At 42.5% G+C, this 24,823-nt stretch overlaps 1 protein-coding gene across 1 annotated transcript in view; it reads left to right on the top strand.

The window, feature by feature from the left end:
• The first annotated feature begins 9,881 nt into the window (after window positions 1-9,881).
• LOC137351795 (calreticulin-like) overlaps window positions 9,882-24,823 on the top strand; it is a 59,266-nt gene continuing 44,324 nt past the window's right edge. Inside the window, exons 1-2 of the mRNA XM_068016638.1 lie at window positions 9,882-10,093; window positions 23,926-24,027. Of these exons, the coding sequence (XP_067872739.1) occupies window positions 10,009-10,093; window positions 23,926-24,027 (187 nt within the window). The 5' untranslated portion in view covers window positions 9,882-10,008. The remainder of the gene's footprint in view (window positions 10,094-23,925; window positions 24,028-24,823) is intronic.

Raw genomic sequence — 24,823 nt, 5'->3', positions numbered from 1 at the left:
AATTTGGTCTAACCATCAACCTCAAGAAAACGAACATCATGGGACAGGACGTCAGAAATGCTCCATCCATCAATATTGGCGACCACGCTCTGGAAGTGGTTCAAGAGTTCACCTACCTAGGTTCAACTATCACCAATAACCTGTTTCTAGATGCAGAAATCAACAAGCGCATGGGAAAGGCTTCCACTACTATGTCCAGACTGGCCAAGAGAGTGTGGGAAAATCGCGCACTGACACGGAACACAAAAGTCCAAGTGTATAAAGCCTGTGTCCTCAGTACCTTGCTCTATGGCAGTGAGGCCTGGACAACGTATGTCAGCCAAGAGCGACGTCTCAATTCATTCCATCTTCGCTGCCTCCGGAGAATACTTGGCATCAGGTGGCAGGACCGTATCTCCAACACAGAAGTCCTCGAGGCGGCCAACATCCCCAGCTTATACACACTGAGTCAGCGGCGCTTGAGATGGCTTGGTCATGTGAGCCGCATGGAAGATGGCAGGATCCCCAAAGACACATTGTACAGCGAGCTCGCCACTGGTATCAGACCCACCGGCCGTCCATGTCTCGGCTTTAAAGACATCTGCAAACGCGACATGAAGTCCTGCGACATTGATCACAAGTCGTGGGAGTCAGTTGCCAGCGTTCGCCAGAGCTGGCCGGCAGCCATAAAGGCGGGGTTAAAGTGTGGCGAGTCGAAGAGACTTAGCAGTTGGCAGGAAAAAAGACAGAGGCGCAAGGGGAAAGCCAACTGTGTAACAGCCCCGACAAACAGATTTTTCTGCAGCACCTGTGGAAGAGGCTGTCACTCTAGAATTGGCCTTTATAGCCACTCCAGGCGCTGCTCCACACACCACTGACCACCTCCAGGCGCTTATCCATTGTCTCTCGAGATAAGGAGGCCAAAGAAAAGAAAGATTTGGATTGTTCCATTCTCTTAACTATCTTGTTTACTTTCACAACATTATATCTCCTTCTTTCCTGGATGAAAATGTGTGCTGTTTTAGTTTTTCCTCGTAACAATGATCCTTAAAAATGTCATAATCTGTCTCATTTCCTTATTACATCAGAATGTTCAGTGCAGAAATAGGTCCTTCGGCCCATCTACCCCTCTTTATCTAACCCTGTCAACATAATCTATTCCTTTCTCCCTCATGTGTTTATCTTGTTTCCCCTTAAATGCATCGATGCTATTGGCCTCAACTACTTCTTGTGATAGCAAGTTCCACATTCTACTCTCTGGGTAAAGAAGTTTCTCCTGAATTCCCTATTGGATTTATTGGTAACTATTGTTTACAGCCCCTATCTTTGGTCTCCACCACGTTTGAAAAGATTTTCTCTCAGTCTATCCTATCAAACTCTCCCATAATCTTAAAGACCTCTATCAGGTCACCCCTCAGCCTTCTCTTTTCTAGAGAAAACAGCACCAGCCTTCAATCTTTGCTGACGGCTCTCAGTTATTGATATCATGATCATTTGTTTGGAAGAGGTCAGTTCCAAACTCTGTCAAATGTATTGGAGATGTTCAGGTAAATTACAAATGGATCAAACTGTTCAAAATCATAGTTTTAGAGATGCATAATATTGACAAGAATCACCAACTGAACAGCCAGAAAAACCAAATACAAACTTTAAAGGCGATGGATAATTTGAGTTAGAAGCAGCTTCTGTAACTTTAGAAAATGCAGACTTTATAATAATAAGGCAGTAGTAGGAAGGGTAAAAAGAGATTGTCTTCCTTGGGTTTAGGATGAACACAAGCAAATTTCTGAATGGAAAGGCAAACTTGGAATAGGAAATACTGAATCGCTGGCATTCGGATTAGACTCTCACATCCTCAGAACCATAGAAAGGATCACAACAGGACCAGAGATCTTTTGGTTGAGAAATTGAGGTTCTAAAAGGTATGTTAAGAATTAAAACTTAGTTGTCATAATGGTAGAATAGAATGATTTCTTGTCAAGATCAAGATTAGAATCAGAGGAGAAAGGTGAGCCCATAGGTCAGTTTTCTCTTTACAAGAACTAGCAACTTAACATGATAAGAGGTGAAAAAGAGTGTTTTTGAACAAGACTGCTGGGGGGACACAAAGATAGTATTTGATTCCTTATTTTCAGCAGAATTACATTTAGCATTCTGCTTCCTGACATACAGAAGTTCCAAACAGAGTCAAGGTTGACTTCAAATATTTTGATGAAAATGATTCGTACGATAGGCAGAACTTCTGCAAGTACAACAGGACTGCGGGCATGGGATGCAGTGCAAAATTTGATGGTCAGTGAAGATAAGTTATAGAACATTCTGTAACTATACGATGTGAACAGTACAGACTTGCCAGTCTTGTGTGATTTCAAATCAGTTGTGCCTGGATTGGACCATGCACAGGTTGGATCATGGACTGAATGCAAAAATTATCCCACAGTTCAATTTCCAACACTCTTTAAAACTGCCAAATTATTCTCTGCATTTCCACCCACAATGACGTGTCTCCTCCATTTAACCTACTGCAAAGCTCACTTGTCTCCACCTTTGCCGCTTCTGTCCAATCCAAATCGCAGAATCACAGAATTGTTAAAGCACAGAAGGAGGCCATTCGGCCCATCGTGACTACACTGGCTCTCCGAGTGAGCAATCCACCTAGTGCCATTCCCTTGCCTTCTCCCCATAACCCTGCACATTCTTCCCTTTTGAATGCCTCGATTGAACCTGCCTCTGCCACATTCTCAGGCAGTGCATTCCAGATCCTAACCACTTGCTGCATGAAAAAGTTTTTCCTCGTGTACCATTGCTTCTTTTGCCAATTATCTTAAATCTGTGCCGATTTGTTCTTGATCCTTTCACAAGCGGGAACAGTTTTTCCCTATCTACCCTGTCCAGAGCCCTCATGATTTTGAATACCTCTATCAAATCTACTCTCAGTCTTCTCTTTTCTAAGGAAAACAGTCCCAACTTCTCCAATCTATCTACGTAAATGAAGTTCCTGGAAACATTCTTGTGAATCTTTTCTGCACTCTCACCAATGCCTTCACATCTTTCCTTAAATTCAGCGCCCAGAATTGGACACAATACTCCAGTTAAGGCTGAGCCAGCGTTTTATACAATTTTAATATAACCTCCTTGCTCTTGTACTCTATGCCCCTATTAATAAAGCTTAGGATGCTGTATGCTTTATTAACTGCTTTCTCAACTTGTCCTGCCACCTTCAACGACATGCACATATACATCCAGGTCCCACTGCTCCATCACTATCTCCCATCCCCATTATTGTTAATTCCTCCAGGCTTAAGGTTGCAAGTGCTGCTGTCAGCAGCTACTTTCTCTTTTTAGTTGCACATTTCTATTTCTTGCAATCATAAAGAGAACATTGATTGTTACTGTAACTCCCAAAACAACAGTGCAAGAATGCTTATGGCTGGAATTTCAGCACTTTATCTCCCGAACTCCCGTTGTAACTGCCAATGATGGGCCTCCCCCAGTGTTTTCTAAAGGTTCGGCCTCAACTGGGGTATTGTGTACAATTCTGGGCACCACACTTAAGAAGGATGTGAAGGCTTTAAAGAGGATACAAAAAGATTTATGAAAATGGTTGTATTACGATAACATAAAATAAGCCAAAGACTGGCCTAATAATGATGAAAGACTTGAAACATTAGACCTTTTTGTTAATCAGAAATTATGGGGCAATATGAAAGAAATGTTTAAAATTATGAAAAGGATGGGTCAAGGTAGATGGAAGTTGAGTGATCAAGTAGTTAGGTAAAGAACAAGGTGCTGAAGATACAAGTTTAAGAATCTTACAGCACATCAAAATGGTGTTCTTTGATTTATACTGAATGGTTCTATTAATACAACCCAATATTCTGTTAACTTGAGCTGCAGTTTCTCTACATTGGTCATACCTTCAGTGATCTTGCACAGTAAGATATAGATTTTTTTCTTTCTCAACCTAGCTCAGTATTGTTCCTTGGAAATGATCAGTGTATTATGCATACCAACCTACATAATACTACATGTATCTAAGTTAAACACCATTTCCCACTGTGGCCCATTCCTCCAGTACATCTAAACAGTTTTGCTTTTGAATGCACTCTGTCTTAAACCAACAATACCTTGTGTTGTACATAGCCTTTAACATGGTAAGTGGCAAATGTGACGTCCTTAATCAAGAAAGGGTGTAAGGACAGTCCTAGCAATTACAGGCCAGTTAGTTTAACAACAGTGGTCAGTAAAGTTTTAGAAACTATAATAAGGGAAAATATCAACTTACACTTAGAGAGGTTCGAGTTAGTTAGGAATAGTCAGCATGGATTTGTAAAAGGCAGATCATACTTGACTAATCTAATTGAATTTTTTTGATGAAGTAACAGAGAAGCTTGATGAAGGGAATGCAGTGGATGTTGTTTATATGGATTTTAAGAAAGCATTTGTTAAGGTTCCATGTAAAAGGCTGGTTAAGAAAATTGAAGCACATGGAATAGGAGGGCTATTGTCCAATTGGATAAAAAATTGGCTTAAGGACAGAAAACAGCAAGTCATAGTAAATGGTTGCTTTTCAGACTGGAGGATGGTACACAGTGCTGTGACCACTGATTTTTTTGCTATATATAAATAACTTGGATATCGGAATACAGAGTAGAATCTCAAAATTTGCTGATGACACCACACTTGGAGGTACGGCAAACAGTGAGGATGATATGAACTGTCTGTAACAGGATACAGATAGGATAGCAGAATGGGCAGACAGGTGGCAGATGGAATTTAATACCGAAAAGTGTGATGTGACACATTTTGGCAGAAGGAATAGGGAGAGGCAATATATACTTAATGGCACAGTTCTAAAGAATGTGCAGAAACAGAGGAACCTGTGCATGTGCATAGATCTTTGAAGGTGGCAGGACATATTGAGAGAGTGGTTAGTAAGGCATATGGGATCTTGGGCTTCATAAATAGTGGCATTGAGTACAAAATCAAGGAAGTTATGCTGAACCTTTATAAAGCTCTGGTTAGGCCCCAACTGGAGTACTGCATCCAGTTCTTGCCACCACACTTCAGGAAGGATGTGAGGGTCCTCAAGAGGGTGCAGAGGAGATTTACCAGAATGCTTCCAGGGATAGAGGATTTTATTTACAAGGTTAGGTTGGAAAAGCTGGGTGTGTTCTCCTTAGAACAAAGGAGATTGAGGGGAGATTTAATAGAAGTGTACAACATTATGACAGGCTTAGATAAGTTAGACAAGGAAAAGCTGCTCCCATTAACAAATGTTACAAGGACTAGGGGACACAGATTGAAAGTTTTGGGCAGAAGCTGCAGGGGGAATGAGGAAGCACTTTTTTTTATGCAGTGGATGGTAATGACCTGGAACTTGCTGTCCACAAGGGTGGTGGAAGCAGAGTCATCTTAGACCTACAATCCTGGAGTGGAAGAAAGTTATCCTCATTCCTGAGTAACTGCCTAAGAAGGAGGAGGAGGAAGCAGAAACAATCAATGACTGGATGGCTGAGAGAAATAGACTTGCAGGGCTATGGGGATGGGGCCAGGGAGTGGGACTGTCAGCATAGCTCCATTGAGAGCTGGCATGGACTCGATGGACTGAATGGCCTCTTTCTGCACTATAAATGACTCTGACTATAAAACCTCCTGTAATCATTTGGTAGTACAGAACTTGAGTATTGCTGAAACAGAGACATTTCGTTGAAGGTTTTCGTCTTGCACTCATCAGGACAATTTGCAAGAATACAAATGTAAGGGAAAGCAACAAATTTATACTGTATGGGAAGAGAGTGCTGATTGGTTGGCAAGTGGAATCTGATTGGTAGAGGCATTGCCATGGAGAATGCACCAGTTTATGGTGACTGACAGTTAGCAGCCAAGCTTTGTGTGAAATTTAAACCAGCTTGACTCTGCTTGTCAAGGCATTGCCCTGAGGAATGAACCAGTGAATGGTTTTACTGACACCATGAATGCCCAAATAGATGGTGTTGCCATGGTATCCCTTCTAGGCCCAGCTCTCGTAAACATCTTTTTTGGGTTCCATGAGAAACGTGTCTTTGAGGGAATGACACCTATATTTGAATCTGCAGCTGCATGTAATAATTTCCTTTCATGTCTTAATGGGCTCCATCCTGCGCTCAAATTCATCCTTGAAATGGAGCAGTCAAATGAGCTCCCTTTCCTTGGCGTACTAGTTCAGAAATCTGCTAAGGGGTTCTCTACCACGGTCTACCCCGACCCACCTTCACAGGTCAATACACGCGTTAGGATTCTTACAGTTCCACACACTATAAGATTGGCCTTATCGGCAACCTCGTAAATAGGGCCCGAGCTATTTGCTTACCATGCAAGCTTGATGCTGAAATAGTGTAAATCAAAGACATCCTGTGTGACAATGGCTACCCTGATCAGATCATTTCTAGCTGTATATCACGCAAACTTATGAATGGGCCTAAGGCTGTCATTTTCAGCCCTGAAAAGTGCCCAGTCTACTTCCAATTACCCAGGAAGGGTAATGTATCCCAAAAATTTGAGCAACAGGTGAAGCTAGCTGTTTCACGCTGCTACTATGCAGTGGCAACACATGTGGTTTTCTCCACTAACAGGATGCTGCCGTCAAGTCAAAAAGTCGTCCCACCTATCACACAAATGAGTAATGTGATATATGAATTTCAATACCAGTTGTGATGCTAGGTATATAGGCTGTATGTCCCAAAGACTGGCGGATCGTATCAAACAACATGTCCCTTCCACTGTTCACAACAGGCCATAACCAACCAGCCCCTGATTGCAAAACTCAAAACAGTGTCCAACATTATATGTGATTCCGCGATTGGACAACATTTGCTAAATAATCCTCAGTGTGCTAAGAATTACACTGACAACCAATTTAAGATTGTAAGTCGGGCTCGCAGTGTGGCGCATTTGTGGGTACTGGAAATTACCTATATTAATACACAGGGCTCTGTACTTTGCAGACAGAAAGATCATTTTGTTACAGCTGAGGCGGGAGCAATGCACCATCAATTCACTTCCATCACTCTACAGGTCACAGCATATTATTAAAGCTTTCCCACCCAACTGGAAAACAGCCAAATTAAACACTCTTGTAATCCCCAGAATAAAAGAGACCAAACAAGGTGTCTTTAGACAACAAATTAACTATTTATTTAAAAAAACTAAATCGTAATGTCATGCAGGCCCCCACCTGCCAAGAATGAGGCATATTAATTTTGCCACGTGGACATTAAATTTCAAATTGTTGCTGGGAAGAAGAGAAGACAAGGACTGCCAGACCTTGGCTGGAAAAAAAACATTTACATACTAACAGACATTGAAGACAGGGAAGCGCATTCCATTCCCTGCTAAGATGATACAATACACAGAGCCAAGGCGTGGTCAGACCAACTAGTCACATGACTAATCTGTTTGGCAACCTAGGGGTTTCTGAATTGTACAGTTTGAACTGAGAGCCTGCAGAAAGCAGAATGCTCCTGGACTGAAGACAACCTCCTGTCTGACTGTCTGCTCCCATCTCTTTCTCACAAGCCTCTGAATCCACTGAAGCCACATGAACCCCAAGAGAGAAAAGTCTCCTGCAGCAAACAAGGTTTCAGAAGAATACTGGGCCCCAACAAAAAGCAAGATCTACCTACAATCAAGGACTCTGCAGTGGGCTCGAAGAACCATAACAACACCTCTTCAGATATTGCCTCAAACATTTCCATTTTATTTTTCTTCTGCTCTTTTCTATCTCTATTTGTATGTGTGTATCGCGTATGCATGCTAGCGTGGGCATGTCATGTATCCATAGGCGTCAACCAAATTAGAGTTTAAGTTGAATAAATTTCAACTTTTCTTCTTTAAACCTAAGAAAGCCTGCTTGTGCTGGTTTCTTTGCCTTATAATTGGAAAGTGGTGAACAAGGATTCACCAAGGGGGAGCTAAAAACACGGTATATTTAAAAATTAAACCCTGATACAGTAAGACCAGGTGAAGGCTGAAAGGGAACCCTAGACCTCTTTCTCACCTGGTCGTAACATTAAACACAATAAGATACACCTATGTCTAAAGACCTTATAACTTCTTATTTTAACCCAACTCCCCCATTCACACACATATACTCAAAAATCACGATTAACCGGTTTCTTTTAAAAAATTACGTTTTAAAAAATGAGCTATTTCTTAAGAATAAATAAATAAGCAAGCCTTTGTGGGTTACGTTCCCGATGGCTGAGGTATCCTGTTGTGAAAATAATCAAATGCCTCTTAAGGATTTGATGAAATAGTCCTTCAATAGATAGGCATTCAAAACACTTAGGCTGCAGCAGGCGTCAACTAGTTTTTTCAATGATGAGCACAGCAATAGGTCAACTTGAATTTTTAAAAACCACAGTCTCTCAATCAAAACTTTACTTCAAATTCCAGCAAACACAATCAGTCAAGAGAGATTCAATCTTGAAGCAAATACTTCCTGGCTTGGAAGTTAAAAAAAAGGAGTTTTGCTACCTTCAGCAATACAAATGTTCTCTTGAAAAAAAAAGGCTTTTTTTCCCTTGGGAAATTAACTTGGCTTGTAGCTCCTTGTAGAATTTCTGCTGTGAGCGAATACACACCTCGCTGGTGGCTGCTTCGGACCGTTTTTTTCCAGTGTTACATGCAGTCAAATTGAAACATTATACCATGTGACCTCTCTCTCCTGCTGTGCCCTCGGTAACAAAATGCAGCTGGTACACTGTGCCTCAGAAATCCAGAAGCTTCTCTCTCTCTGTCTTAAAGGCACACTGTTTTAATCCAAGGAGAAAATAAATATGGATCTGTGACAATGTACACACATTGCACCTGTTTCAACTAAACAAAATAAGTGACAGCCATTCTCTGGTTCATTTCTCAGAGCAATGCCTAGACTAATCAGAGTTAAGCTGCTTGGTTTAAATTTCAAACAAAGCTTGGTAGTTAACTATCAGTCACCATAAACTGGTGCATTCTCCATGGCAATACCACTACCAATCAGAGTCCACTTGCCAACCAATCAGCACTCTCTTCTCGTACTGTATAAGTTTGTTGCTTTCTCTTACATTAGTATTCTTGCGAATTGTCCTGATGAGTGCACGACAAAAAGCTTTGACAAAATGTTGCTGTTTTCAGCAAGATTACTCTTGCATAGATTTTGGTGTCATCCACAAATTTACTGACCATACTCCGAACACCACTGTCCAGGTCATTAACAAAGAGGAGGAGGAGCAGCAACAGGTTGGTGATCTCCCCCTCCCAAAAGTAAATTAGATTAGTCAGACGTGATTAATCATTCACAATTTTGTGCTGACTTTCTGATCAGCCCAAATTTGCCCAAGTGCTCAGTCACTCTCTTTGCTCCAGAATCTGGTACTTCTGTAAAGCTGAGATCAGAAACATGGGGAAATCAATTGCTGTGTGAACTACTTAATTCAAGTTATTTGATGATACAATGTTTTTTTAAAGCAGTGAATTTCCGACTTGATAGATTGCTCAATTCAAAATGATCCGAATACAAATTTTAGCACTGGATTAATATATTGCTCAATTCCAGGTATCTCATCATCTGATAAAGTCTGAATTATATTGAAGCTCCAATGTATATCTGCTGCCCGGATAATTATACCCTTTCACTATTTTAAATTTCATTTATTGTTTCCTCGATTGCCTAATAATACATTCTCAAATAAATTTCTCTTGATTTGACCATTCTGCCGTGAAGACAAAATATGTTTACAGAGATGCAGAAATACATCATAAGACTGAGAGGAGAAGGTGCCTGGAATCATCCAGGAACTAGAAAGGCGGAAAAACGTGTTTGGAGCTGATTTGCGGGGCTGTTGCTGACTGTGGCCAATGGTTTGAAGCCGTGTGGAAAGAAGGGGGTTGACCTATACTGTCCAAGCCGGGAGTCAGCGCTCTTACTGCTGACACTTTGCTGGTTCGTGTTGTCCCGGCCCATCGTACAGCTCGATCACATCCATCCCTAACCTGGTGCCTACAGAGATGCTGCTACCCCTGTTACTGCTCTGTTCCGTGGCCGGCATCGCCCAGCCTGCCGTCTACTTCACCGAGCAATTCGCAGACGGAGGTGAGATTGATAAACGGAGGGTTGCAAAACGGCGACTTATTTAACTAACCACCTGCTTGCAATTAGTTTTCTGCAACTAACTTTATTTCTTAACTAATAATAAACGGCTGTCTGTACTGAAATCTCCTTAACGAGCTCTTTCCAGCTGAACCGACTGCTCCAGGCTCCCATTAACCCAGTTAACTCTTAACTTGCCAACATTCGTCGCTATTGATTCTGAGGACGGAGGACCTTGCATTGTTTGTGGTTTGCTTTCTTTTCTAAATTGGGTGGTTTCCTTAGTATTGTGCACTGGCATGATCCTCTGGATTATTTAACCCTTTCACTTAACTGTGTTTCAGTGGAGGGGAGATAGCAAGGTTTTTCCAAGAAGTTTCGTAATCAGTAAAGCCCACGTTATCCTTGGGCTTGACAAAAGATGGCGAGTTTGATGGATGTTATCCTACTGACTGACACTCCAGGGGAAGGGCTAGAATGAATGTGGGGGTGGGGCACAAAAGCAAATACGCCTGAGGGGCTCCAAGAGGACTACTGTGATGTGACTTGATCTGATCTCTGCGGGCTGGTGTTTGGCGCTTTGATTTAATTCTGTTATCATTGCAATCTTTTACATCTGAGTAACGGGGCTCCCTTTATAACTCAATACACCTCAGACTCTACACATCAAAAAGAAAAGACTTGTTTTTATATTGTGCCTTCACAACCTCTAGATGTTCCAAGGTGCTTTATGGGCTATTAAGTATTTTGGCATTGTAGTCACTGTTGTAGTTTGTACACAGCAAGGTCCCACAAACATTCTGATAATGACCAAATCACATTGGCCATCTATAATTCATAAAGATTGTCAGGTAATTTTATATAAGGAAAGCCATTCTTGATTTATTCACTGACAGCTGCTCTCCCTCCCCAACAACAACTTCATTTATATCCTACAACAGTGACTACACTTCAAAAGTACTTCATTGACTATAAATTGCTCTGGGACTTCCTGAGGTCATGAAAGGGGCTATTAAATGAAAGACTTTCTTTAACATAGTGTTCCTGGGAAGCACCCTGGGACATTTTAACTATCAAACAAAATTTGACATTGAACCATGTGAGAATATAAGAGCGGGAAGGTTATGTTGGAACTATATAAAACATTAGTTAAGCCACAACTTGAGTACTGTGTGCAGTTCTGGTCACCTCATTACAGAAAGGATGTAATTGAACGAGAGCGGGTACAGGAGATTTACAGGATGTTGCCAGGACAGGAAAAATGCAGCTGAGGAAAGATTAGATAGCCTCCTCTGTTCCAAGGAGAACAACCCCAGCCTGAGGGGAGATTTGATTGAGATGTACAAAATTGTGAGGGGCTTGGATAGAATGGATGGGAAGGGTTTATTTACAGAGTGGTCAGTGATTAGGGGGCATAGATTTAAAGTGATTGGTAGAAAGATTAGAGGGGAGATGAAAAGTTTTCTTCATCCAGAAGGTGATAGGGGTCTGGAACTCACTGCCTGTAAAGGTAGTAGAGGCAGAAACCCTCAACTCATTTAAAAGGTGTCTGAATATGCACCCCAAGCGTCGTAAACCGCAGGGCGACGGACCAAATGCTGGAAGGTGGGATTAGGCTGGGTGGCTTAATTTTCAGCTGGCGCAGACACGATGGACTAAATGGCCTCTTTCTGAGTGTAAACTTTTTCTATAATTTGAAATATTAAGACAGGTAACCAAAATCTTTGCTTTTAAGACATTCCTTAAAAGCTGAGAGAGAAGTAGAGGTGGAGAGGTTAAAGGGAGGAAATCCAGAGCTTGGGTCCTAGACTGTTGAAGGTACGGCTGCCAATATTGGAGAGATTAATTCAGAGATGTGCAAGAGGCCAGAATTGGAGAAATCTTGGTGAGTTGCAGGGCTGGAGTAGATTACAGGACACTGGGAGGAACAAGCCATGGAAGGATTTGAAAACCAGGATGAGGATGTTTAAATTGAGGCATTGCTGGACCAGGAGCCAATGTAGGTCAGCAAGGACCGGGATGATTGTTCCAATTTAGTGTGAGTTAGGACATGGACAGCAGAATTTTTGATCAGTTTACAGAGAGTGGAAGGTGGGACACTGGCCACAAGAGCATTGGAATAATTGAGTCTAGAAGTAACAAAGGCATGGATGAGGGTTTCATCAGCAGCAGATGAGTTGAGTGAGAGGTGGAGATGAGTGATCTGGTTATGGAGGTGGACGTTGATGGTCTTAGTGATGGAACAAATATTTGTTAAGCTGATCCAGGGAGGTCAAATAGGACAGCAAAGTTGTGAACAGTCTGATTCAGACAGTTGCTAAGGAGGGATGGAGTCAGTGGCTAGGGAACAGAGTTTATGGCAGGGACTAAAGAGTTTGGTCTTCCTAATATTTGGTTGGAGGAAATGTCTGCTCATCCAAGTACTGGATATCGGACAAGCAGCATGACCAATCAGAGGCCTTGGAGGGCTCGAGAGAGCTGGTGGTGAGGTAACCTGGTGTGGAACCTGACGTGTTTTCAGATGTTTTCTACAAGGACATGATATAGTTGAGAAATGGGAGGTGGTCAAACATCGATCCTTGGTGGGGCGCGGGGGGGGGGGGGTGGGGGGAGAGGTCTCCAAAGGAAACAGTGTGGGAACGGTAAGTGAAGGTATTGCAGGTGATTCTCTGGCTACCACTGGATAGATAGGAATGGAACCAAGTGAGGGCTGTCCCCCACCCATCTGGAAGTTGAGAGACGCAACATTGTATGGCTTTCCACAGCTCACTTGGTTTATCATTTCCTTCATGAAGTCTAGGAGATATGTCTGGTAGAATCCTTTTAAAGCTGTGTTGAGTGTTTACTAGTTTCTTGTTATCCAGGTAATTCTCAAGTTCCCTTCTGGTAATCGGTTCCATTAATTACATATATGGAAGTAAGTCTAATACGTATGTAGTGTCTCTTTTGTTGTCCTTTTTAAATATCCTAGTCTCAGCACTCTGGGATAAGTGCCGTCTATACCTGAGGTTTTTTTCTTTTAAAGCCCTTCTTACTTGTCTAGAACTTCCATCTCATTAATATTTTGGCTGACCATCTGCAGCAATGTCTTGACAGCATTAACTCTGAAGACCCCCAACCTTGATCCCTCTCTCCTTCCTGGTCTACATGTTACTCAATGATAGCATCATCAGAAGACATGGGGTCAGATTCCACATTTTTGCTGACAACATTTGAGCTCTAACTCTCCATCCTATCCTTCAACATCTGCACTGCCTCTTTGTTGTCAGACCACTCGTTTGACATTCGGTCCTGGATAAGCTGCAATTTCCTCCATTTAAGCTCTGGGAAGACCATTGTTTTTGCCCTCACCACGAACTATGCCCTCACTATTGATTTCAGGCCCCTGCTAAGCCAGTCCGGTTGAAACCAACAGGATGCTGATGTTACAAATAATTTGACCCTAGGTTGAACTTCTCCATCACAAAGACTACCTATTTTCACATCTATAATGTCACCAGTTTCTGCCCTGCCTCAACCCATTTGCTGCTGAAAGCTTCATCCATGCCTTTGTCACCTCCAGACTCCCCCATTTTTCACCCTCCATGCCATTCACCCAAAACTCTGCTTCCCCTACCCTGTCCCCCTTGTGCTCACTGACCTACATTGTTCCTGAACCCCCAGTAAAATTCTCATCTTCATGCTTAAATAGCCTTCCCTCCTTTTTATTTCTGTTACTTTCTTCAGCTTTTCAACTCTCCCATAATTCTGCATTCCTCCAACTCTGGGATTAGAATAGATAGGAGCTTGATGGCCAGCACAGACACGATGGGCCGAAGGACCTGTTTCTGTGCTATATAACTCTGACTCTACGACTCTTATACCATCTTCCCTCCATCATTGGCAACTGTGCCTTCAGCCAGCTCAAAGCTTTGGCATTCCTTCTCTAAATCTTTCTACCTCTTTCTTCTCCTCTGGCACTCCTGAAAACCCACCCCTTTAACCAAGCTTTTGGTCACTGATCCTGATATCTCGATTTCTGGCTCAGTGTCATTTTTTTTTTCTGTGTACCGTCATGCTCGGAAGGATCTGTGATGAAATAAACAATGAACTGGAGAAATTTTAAAAAATCATCTGTTAAACTGAACCACAAGAAAATAAAAGCAAAATACTGCGGATGCTGGAAATCTGAAACAAAAACAAGAAATGCTGGATTCACTCAGCGTCTGGCAGCATCTGTGGAAAGAGAAGCAGAGTTAACGTTTCGGGTCAGTGACCCTTCTTCGGTTCCGAAGAAGGGTCACTGACCCGAAACGTTAACTCTGCTTCTCTTTCCACAGATGCTGCCAGACCTGCTGAGTGAATCCAGCATTTCTTGTTTTTGCCACAAGAAAATAAGCACATTTATACCACAAACAAAATGGAGGAGAAGACAGGTGACTCCTCCTGTACTGTCAATAAATAAGTCTGGCTGCAAAGCCGAAACTCGTTAACTGTGTCTGAATTAGTTCTGGGGAAAACCCATTGAAATTGAAAGGAACCCAATAGATGTTATAGAGTCGTACAGCATAGAAACAGGCCCTTCGGCCCACCGCATCCATGCCGACCATAATGCCTATCTATATTAATCCCATCTGCCTGCATTAATTCCATATCCCTCTATGCCTTGCTCATTTAAGTACCTGTCCAGATGCCTCTTAAATGTCGCTACTGTTTCTGCCTCCACCACCTCCTCAGGCAGCTCATTCCAGATACCCATTATTCTTTGTGTGAAAAATTTACCCCTTTGATCCCCTGTAAACCTCCTCCCTCTCACCTTAAATCTATGCCCTCTAGTTTTAATCACCCCTAGCATGGGAAACAGACTCTGGCTATCTACCCTATCTATGCCTCTCATAATTTTATATACCTCTATCATGTCCCCTCTCGGCCTCCTTCGCTCCAGGGAAAACAGACCCAGCCTATCCAATCTCTCTTTATAACTCAAGCCCTCCAAACCAGGCAACATCCTTGTGAATCTTTTCTGCACCCTCTCTAGCTTAATCACATCTTTCCTGTATTGCGGCGACCAGAACTGCACACAGTACTCCAAATGCGGCCTAACCAACTGTAACATGACGTCCCAACTCTTGTACTCAATGCCTCAGCCGATGAAGGCAAGCATGCCATACGCCTTCTTCACCACCCTGTCTACCTGTGTTGCCACTTTCAGGGAACTATGTACTTGCACCCCAAGGTCACTCTGCTCAACAACACTCCCCAGGGCCCTGCCATTCACTGTATATGTCCTGCCCTGGTTTAACTTCCCAAAATGCATCACTTCACACTTGTCTGCATTAAATTCCATTTGCCAATCCCTTGCCCACTTTCCCAGTTGATCTATATCCTGTTGTAACCTTAGACAACCTTCTTCACTGTCCACAATACCACCAATTTTGGTGTCATCTGCAAACTTACTAATCATGCCCCTTACATTCACGTCCAAGTCAATATATATGATATGTTGATGACTCTTATCTACAGGAATTAACTAACAAAGGTTCTGCAGAGAGACTGACTCCACAGCCCAAACCAAGATGAATAGGTGTGAAGTAGCACCATTGTAACAGAATGGTCCCCCCATCTAGACACCAACAGATAGCAGTGGTTTCCATATCTTAGATCATTGTGTGATCACACCAGGGGAGAGGGCATCACCTGACAGAGACTCAAAATGTGATGGATTTTTACCTTAAAAGGTATCCCTCTGTGGAGAGAGAGAGAGAGAGAGAGAGAGAGAGAGAGGGGAGATCAAGCAAACACCACCGAAAGCCAGTTCCAGCAAAAGGCTGAGAGATCGGTCCAGCTCTGGAAGAAGCCCCGCTGCTGATGGATACTATATTTCAACTTGCTGCAGAAAAATGAAAAGGTGAAGTTTTAACCACCAGAAATCTACAACACCTCAGCAAGTTCACAACTGCAAACATCCAGGCCTGCAACTTTGAAGAGACTTGCCTCCCGAGAAGATTCAGCAGGTCTATCTATATCTCTCGCGTGTGTGTGAATGCATGAGTGAGTAAAGGTTGTGAACACTTTGGGTTTTGCTGTTTTAAATAAAAATGTAACCTTTTTTAACACATGAGAAAACTGTCATTTGTGTTGTCTATTTGATCCTAAAAACACTCTGGGACTGACACACTATTTTGAACAAAACACTATCTGTGGTCAGTTGGGAGGTGAAAAGTGGATGCCACCCACACCACTTCCCACCTGTCCATAATATTACACTTCTGTGACGCCTCCAGGCATTTTTTAAATTTAAAAGGCATTATGTAAATGCAAGTCGTCACCATGATGTTTGGATGGCATTTGCTCACGTCTTCTGTTGCAAATGCTTTGGCGCAGTTATCATTCAGAATATTTACTAATTCATACTCCTGTTTCAGCCCAATTTGTACCTTTTAATATTTTCACCTCTCCACTGATAGCCACCTTGTTGCTGTTTTGAAATTTATTATTTGTGGTTTTGCTTTACCTCCAGCTACCCTCTGATCAACCTTTTACATCTTTCTGCATTGTTCTGTAGTTTTTGCACTGAACTACTTTTTTCCTGTGAGAATTGCATAGGTAACTTTTCCTCTTTATTTCTCTTCTGTTGTTGTTCCATTTAGTATCCTGCTTGTTTAATCAGTGCTTGAGGATCTTGAGTGTATATTTATCCTGTATGCTCAGCGTGATTCCTTTAAAGGTTTTCTGTTTATGCTCTACTGAAGTGTCGCTACTTCATCAAAAATAGAGGTAACACAGTAGAAGGTTATGCAGACTAGGATTTGCTTCTAATGGTCACCTTGGTATCTACATGTTACATTGTCTGGATATTATAAAATCCAGATAGTTTGTGAACTGAAAGTTAATGTTTAAACATGAGGAGTTTGGGAAATCCTGCAGAGTTTTAGCTGGCAGTCTCCTAAAATGGAAACCTGGAATGTAATTTCAGTAAACTGTTCCTCCTTTGAATTCCGTTAGCTCAACCACCCCCAAAAGTCAAACAAATGATATGCACTTAAAAACAGGTATGGAGGTAACGTACAAATCACACTCCGTGACCGTAGAAGGAATTAAAAACCACCAAATAAAATTGATCTATATGAACAAGTCATTTTCACCACACTAATATAATCTTGGTCAGATGTTTTCATCCTTAATGGACAGGAAGGAGCAAATTCAGATTAAAGGCTGTAACTCTTGTTCGATATGAATAAACCACAATAGGACAGAAATAAAAGCAAAATACTGTGGATGCTGGAAATCTGAAATAAAAACAAGAAATGCTGGAATCACTCAGCAGGTCTGGCAGCATCTGTGGAAAGAGAAGCAGAGTTAACGTTTCGGGTCAGTGACCCTTCATCGGAACTGACAAATATTAGAAAAGTCACAGGTTATAAGCAAGTGAAGTGGGGGTGGGGCAAGAGATAACAAAGGAGGTCTAGATTGGACCAGGCCACATAGCTGACCAAAAGGTCATGGAGCAAAGGCAAACAATATGTTAATGGTGTGTTGAAAGACAAAGCATTAGTACAGATTAGGTGTAAATACACTGAATATTGAACAGCAGCAAGTGTAAACCTGAAAAAAAACAGTGGGTAAGCAAACTGAACAAACAAAGATGAAATGAAATAAATGCAAAAAAAAGATTGTAAAAAAGAATGTTTAAAAAAAAAAGGAAGAAAAAATAACTAAAAATAAAAGTAAAATGGGGAGCCCGTCATGCTCTGAAATTATTGAACTCAATGTTCAGTCCAGCAGGCTGTAGCGTGCCTAATCGATAAATGAGATGCTGTTCCTCGAGCTTGCGTTGATGTTCACTGGAACACTGCAGCAATCCCAGGACAGAGATGTGAGCATGAGAGCAGGGGGGGAGTGTTGAAATGGCAAGCAACCGGAAGCTCAGGGTCCTGCTTGCGGAACTTGCTAACTTATTTTCAGAGCTTTCCCATATTTTGGGTCTGGCCAAGAGGGCAGTGGGAACAAGAAGTCCTAGATCTCCATTACTGCAGCTCTGAAATTAGCCATTAGGAACTACTTTCCTTCTGTTTACCGCATGAATAATTATCACACTTCTGTTCATTCCCACAACACTGTCCCTCAGATCAGAAATTGTTTGTATGAGTGAGTGCAGGAGTGAAACAGTCGCCGCCCACCCCATCACTTGACAGTGGGTCTTCAACTTGACGTGCTACCACATTACCGTGATACACTGGATAAATAATATCGTCAAATGTGTTATTCTTAAGCTGTCTCGATAGTTTATTGAGAAAATGTGCTACACAGATTAGGATGATCTGTGTAGCCAACTCTATACTGTGTCAACAAACATTCCCAGATCAGATATTACAGAGATTAGACAATTCGATCCATTGACTGTCCTTTTTAGCTGATCTCGACCAGAGTAGCAGTGTGAGCAATTTGGATTCGGGAGGAAATAAAAGTCAGCCATAGCTGGACCATTGGTGACTCCTGCATGTGTATTGTATGCATGTATGTATAGGTATTTGTATTTGGACTTGATTATAACAGCTGTTGGAAGGTAAGTGTGAGATTTCCGTTGAATTTGCTTCCATTTTCCTTTCAAATATGGTGACTCACTCATTTGGATTCCACAGTTACCCTCTAGTACTTCAGTGAAATGATCCTCCTTGATGTGAGAGTGTCGGCAGTTATTTGACTGCGAGGAGCATCAGAGGAGAGCCTGATCAAGTTCTTGTCCAATGTCCTTCATGCACATTTCCAATAGAAGTCAGAGTGGGAAACCTGGCTAATATATTTTTCATTCCTTCACCAACACACCAGCTGTGATCAGCGAGTAATGGGGGCAGGATGAAAAGAAATTGCCATACCTTGGCAAAGGTAGAATTTGCTTCTAGTCAGTTCCGGGTTTGGGAGGTGAACGTGGCAGCATGACCGTGAACGGAGGTGATTAAAATATTTTGAAACAATGAGTGTCTGGGTATTGTGCCTGGCAGCTTCCCCAGAACAGCATAGCCAAGATTAGCAACTCATTGTAGGGAGTATCTCAGATGTCTTCGAAAATGAGATAAATAGTTCACTGATGAAGCTCACCTTTGTACTGCCAGCTCTACCTGTGTTAGGTGGCTTGCAGTACAACTTCACAAAGCTAGTTGTGTTCCTTACCAGGGTAGGGGTGGTAAACAAGTCAGCAGTTTTCCGAATTTGTGACTAATCTGTACTTGAAATCCTAGCCAGAAGTTGTGGAAGGTTCGCAGTATTTGACAGAGGAGAAATTTAAAAGTCTTATTAGAACTGAAGTACATGAGTAAAAGAAATTCAATAATGCAACTTTAAAAGGATAATGAATAGCAAATGTATCCTTGCCTTAAATAAAAAAAAAAAATACTGGAAATGCTCAGCAGATGGGACAGCATCTGCGGAGAGAGAAACAGTTAATGTCTCAGGTCGATGACCTTTAGTCAGACTGGATAAAATTAGATAACGGGTTTTAAACCAATAGTGCGGCACAGTGGCGCAGTGGTTAGCACCGCAGCCTCACAGCTCCAGCTGGGTTCAATTCTGGGTACTGCCTGTGCGGAGTTTGCAAGTTCTCCCTGTGTCTGCGTGGGTTTCCTCCGGGTGCTCCGGTTTCCTCCCACATGCCAAAGACTTGCAGGTTGATGGGTAAAATTGGCCATTGTAAAAATTGCCCCTAGTATAGGTCGGTGGTAGAATTGAGGGAAGGTGGGGATGTTAGAGGGAAAATGGGATTAATGTAGGATTAGTACAAATGGATGGTTGATGGTCTGCACGGACTCGGTGGGCCGAAGGGCCTGTTTCGGTGCTATATCTCTCTATGACTCTGATAGTGGCAGGGGAGGAGGGAAAGAACAAAAAATTAAATTACAGAAGGGATGATGGTGCAAAGTAAAAGGAGATGGTAATGGGATAAGATTTAGATAGATTAGATTAGATTAGAGATACAGCACTGAAACAGGCCCTTCGGCCCACCGAGTCTGTGCCGACCATCAACCACCCAGTTATACTAATCCTACACTAATCCCATATTCCTACCCAACATCCCCACCTGACCCTATATTTCCCTACCACCTACCTATACTAGTGACAATTTATAAAGGCCAATTTACCTACCAACCTGCAAGTCTTTTGGCTTGTGGGAGGAAACCGGAGCACCCGGAGAAAACCCACGCAGACACAGGGAGAACTTGCAAACTCCACACAGGCAGTACCCAGAATCGAACCCGGGACCCTGGAGCTGTGAGGCCAAAATGGGTCCAAATGAGTGTAAATGGGAATAACAGAATCATCACCAACAGCTGCCATTCGGGGTAAAATGGGGCAGAGGCTATGATCTGAAATTGTTGAACTCAGTAAGTCTGGAAGGTTGTAAAATGCTGAATAGAAAAATGAGGTGCTGTTGCTCAAGCTTACATTGAACTTCATTGGAACAGTGTAGGAGGTCAAGAAAGAGAGGTCAGTGTGGAAGTGGGGCAGAGAATTAAATGATAGGCAACTGAAAGCTCAGGGTTGCGCTTGTGAACTGAATGGAGGTGTTCAGCAAAGCGGTCCCCAGTCTGTTTGTCTCCCCAGCATAGAGGAGACAGCATTGTTAGCAGAAGATACTAAACTATATATTAAATTGAAAGGCATTGTAAGTAACTCGCTGTTTCGCCTAGAAGAAGTGTTTGGGACCCTGAACGGTGGGAAAAGAGCAGGTACAAGGGTAGGTGTTGCATCTCCTGTGCTTGCATGGGAAGGTGCAGTAGGGAGGGCTGTTGAGGGTGACTGAGGAGTGGACTAGGGTGTCATGGAGAGAATGGTCCCTCTGGAGTGTTGAAAAGGGAGGGGAAGATGTCTTGGTAGTGGCATCACACTGGAGGTGGCAGAAAGGGTGGAGGATGATCCATTGACTGTGGAGCTGATGGGGTAGAAGATGAGGACAAGGGGAACCATATCGTAGTTCTGGGAGGGAGGGGAAGGGGTGAGAGCAGAACAGGAAAGTCTATCCCATTACCATCTCCGTTTGCTTTGCATTGTCATCCCTTTTCCTATTTAATCTTTCCTACCTTCCACTCTATGACAGATCAGTTTGGTTTTTTGCTGCCGTTTTTCTCCCCGCCCCCCACCCCCCCAAAAAAAACTATCCCTGTCTCTGTACTTGCTTAAAACTTGTTACATCTCTAACCTTTTCCAATTAGTCATAATGGCACAGAAGGCGGCCTTTCAGCCCATCAAGTCCATGCCAGCTCCCTGTAGAACAATCCATTAAGTCCCATTTCCCCCACTGTTTCCCCATAGCCCTGCAGGTTTATTTCCCTCAAGTGTTCATCCAATTTCCTTTGGAAATCATTGATCATCTTCCTGCCCAAGAGGATGGTGGAAGTGGAGTTCCAGGCCATTACCAATTGCTGCATAAAAAGGTTCTTAATCACATTCCCCTCACCCCCCCCGCGTCTCCTGCCCAAAATCTTAGTACAAGGACTTGGGGACGCAGATTTATCAGCTAATGGGAACAGCTTGTCTAAACCGGTCATGATCTGGTACTTCTACCAAATCTCCCTTGTTCTCTTTTGCTCTAGGGAGAACAACACCAGATTTTCCAAATACCTCATCCCTGGAACCATTCTGGTAAATCTCCTGCACACCCTCTCAAGAACCCTCACATCCTTCCTAAAGACTGGTGACGAGAACTGGATCCAATATTCCAGTTAAGCCACAACTGGAGCTTTACGAAGGTTCAGCATAACTTCCCTATTTTGTACTCATTGCCTCTATTTATGAAGCCCAAGCCTGCCAACTTGAAAATGCCCTGTTTAACCCTACTCTTGGTTTCCTGTCCGTTAATTAATCCTCTATCCATGCTGTTACCCAAACTCCATGAGCCCTTGCATATTAACCTCTTGTTAAGCACCATATCTAATGCCTTTTGGAAATCCAAGTATACCACATCTACTGGTTCCCCTTTACCGACTGTACTAGTTACATCCTCAAAAATTGCTAATTTTTTTCAAACCCTATTTCCCTTTTGTAAAACCATGTTGACTATGTCCAATCTTACTACGATTTTCTAAGTGCATTGTTAAGACCTCCTTAAGAATAAATTCCAGCAGTTTCCTGATGTCTGATGTCGACTCCACCATCTAGAAGGACAAGGACAGCAGATGCTTGGGAACACCACCACCCGCATGTTTCCCTCCAAATGCACTATTCCGACTTGGAACTATATCGCTGATCCTTTGCTGTCGCTGGATCAAAAACCTGGAACTCACTTCCTGACAGCCCTGTGGTGTATCTATACCACGTAGACTGCAGTGGTTCAAGAAGGCGGCTCACCATGACTTTCTCAAGGGTAATTAGGGATGGGTAACAAATGCTGACCATGCCAGCGACGCCCACATCCCATGAAAGAATAAAGAAAATTCCATTGCCTTTATTACAAGCTCGAATTTATTTCTTGTTTTTATGCTCCGTCTAGTAGTATATAGTGTTTGGGGTGGGGGGGGGGTGCTATAAATTACTCCAACCAGCCGTTTCTGGCCCTAGTTATGCCTAATCTACACCTATACTGATTGTACTTCCTGATCTTCTGAGCCAAAATTCTTCCTCACTACTGTGTACCCTGAAATATTTATTTCTTCACCTTGTAAACATGTCTCTGTAATGGCGGTTAGATTTAAACTATATATCTCTGTTTATGCCACTAGATCATCTGTCTTGCTAGGAATGCTTTGTGCAAATAGAGTCTTGAATTTTTTTTTTGCCACTATTCTTTGACTGGACCTTATTCGCTGATGCACTATTACTGTCAAACTCTTCTTCCTGTCCACCTCTGCTTGTCTTTACCCAAATAGCTATACTGCTCTGTTGCCTCGACTTTTCTCTTAAAGATTTCTAAATCTCCCTTCACCTGACCCCCTCCTCACCAAACCCCCACCCCCATTTTTAGTTTAAAGCCCTAGCCACAGCCCAGTTGTTCAATTCCCCAGGACACTGATCCCAGCCCAATTTAAGTGGAGCCCATTCCAACAGAACAGCTTCCTCTTTCCCCAGTACTGATGTCAGTGCCCCATGAATCAAAACTCCTTCCCACACCACTCTTTTGGTTTAATTCTCAAATCTGCTTGACCCTATGCTGCGTGGCTCAGGTAACAAACCAGAGATTATGACCTTTGATCTGTGTTTTAATTTGGACCCTAACTCCTCAAACACTCTCATCATTCCTCGTTCTACTTATGTCTTTCGGATCCTATGTGGATCATGGGAACCAGATCTTCCCCCTCCCACTCCAAGTTCATCTTCAGCCGCAAGGAGATGTCTTTAATCCCGGCACCAGGCAGGCAACACAAACTTTGGAATTCCTGTTCCCGGCTGCAGAGGAGTGTATCTACCCCCCCCCACCCCCCCCCTCCCCCCCTCCCCTATCACTACTAGATTTCATTTCACTCCTCCCACTTAAATGGCTTCCTGCACTATGGTCAGTTTATCCATCCACCTGTCCTGGCCAATATTGATCCCTCATACAACATCATTAAAAGCAGATCATCTGGTCTTATTGAGGGATGTTGCTGTGCACAAACTGGCAGCTGCATTTTCTACATTACAATAGTGACTACATTTCAGAAATACTTAATTGGCTACAAAGTGCTTTGATATGTTCTGAGGTCATGAATGGCACTATATCATTGGTCATCTATCCATCCTGCCTTTCTTTCTTTACCTGAATTCACTAGTTGGCTGATTTTTGATTGTAAGAGTTTCTGTGAATTTTAGGTTGGTGGAAGAATGTGACTAACGGATAAGCTAAATATGTTATTGATTGATTTCTCCACCCCCAATTCTGATTTCAGATGCCTGGGAGAGCCGATGGATTGAATCCAAATATAAATTGGACTATGGCAAATTCAAACTGTCAGCTGGAAAATTTTATGGGAATTCAGAGAAAGACAAAGGTAAGTTATCTATGTACAGTGAAGAATTTTAATGTTTTCTGTAGATCTGCTGCTGAGCTTCATTGCTAAGCACTGGGCTGATATGATTTGGGAACAGTATCTTTGATTTTATTTCATATGGTATGCCTGGATCCTCAGTAATAATCTTGTAGCTTGTATGTATGAAACTCCTGTATAGCAAGACAATGCCCCTTTAAAGAGAGCCCCCTAGCTTCCCTTATTAACACAAGTACAACTTTAAAGTTACAATTTTGTTTCTTGTTGAGATGTGTATTTTTTTTTTGTCCCTTCAATTTTCTACTGCTTTCTAAAGTCACTGACATGCTGAGGTACAGTTCCAGCAGAGCCCTGTTGCCCTTCGGTGTCTAAGCCAAGAAGCTATTCTTTATGTTTGACCATAGCCACAGAAAATCTAGAAGCTATTTTATAATTGCTGGCGGAGGAGAGGGTGGCGGGTGTGGGCGGTGGCTGGGGGAGGAGAATTGCAGCCTAGTCTGTTCCGGTTCTCTCCAATATCCACATTGATGCATTTTGCAGCTAGGGTATCTTGATAATAACGAACAGAAGTGATGGCTGACTATTTTTGTCTGTGTGTGTGTGTGTGTGTCTATCTCTCTCTCACTCTTCTCTCTGGATTTTTATACCAATTTCAGCACCATTGCTGCCACCCTAGCGGATAAAAGGCAATTAACTCCAACATGGGCCAGGGATCAAACCTTGGAATTCCTCAGTTTGTGCAACTAAGTTTCACTTAATAACAGGGTGACTGAAGCTCCAGTTTCCTTTGCTACTCCTC

This window comes from Heterodontus francisci, chromosome 36 (assembly GCF_036365525.1).
Source record: "Heterodontus francisci isolate sHetFra1 chromosome 36, sHetFra1.hap1, whole genome shotgun sequence".
Taxonomy (NCBI): Eukaryota; Metazoa; Chordata; class Chondrichthyes; order Heterodontiformes; family Heterodontidae; genus Heterodontus; species Heterodontus francisci.
Note: the sequence above shows the minus strand (reverse complement) of the source record. Positions and strands in the feature narration are given on the sequence as shown.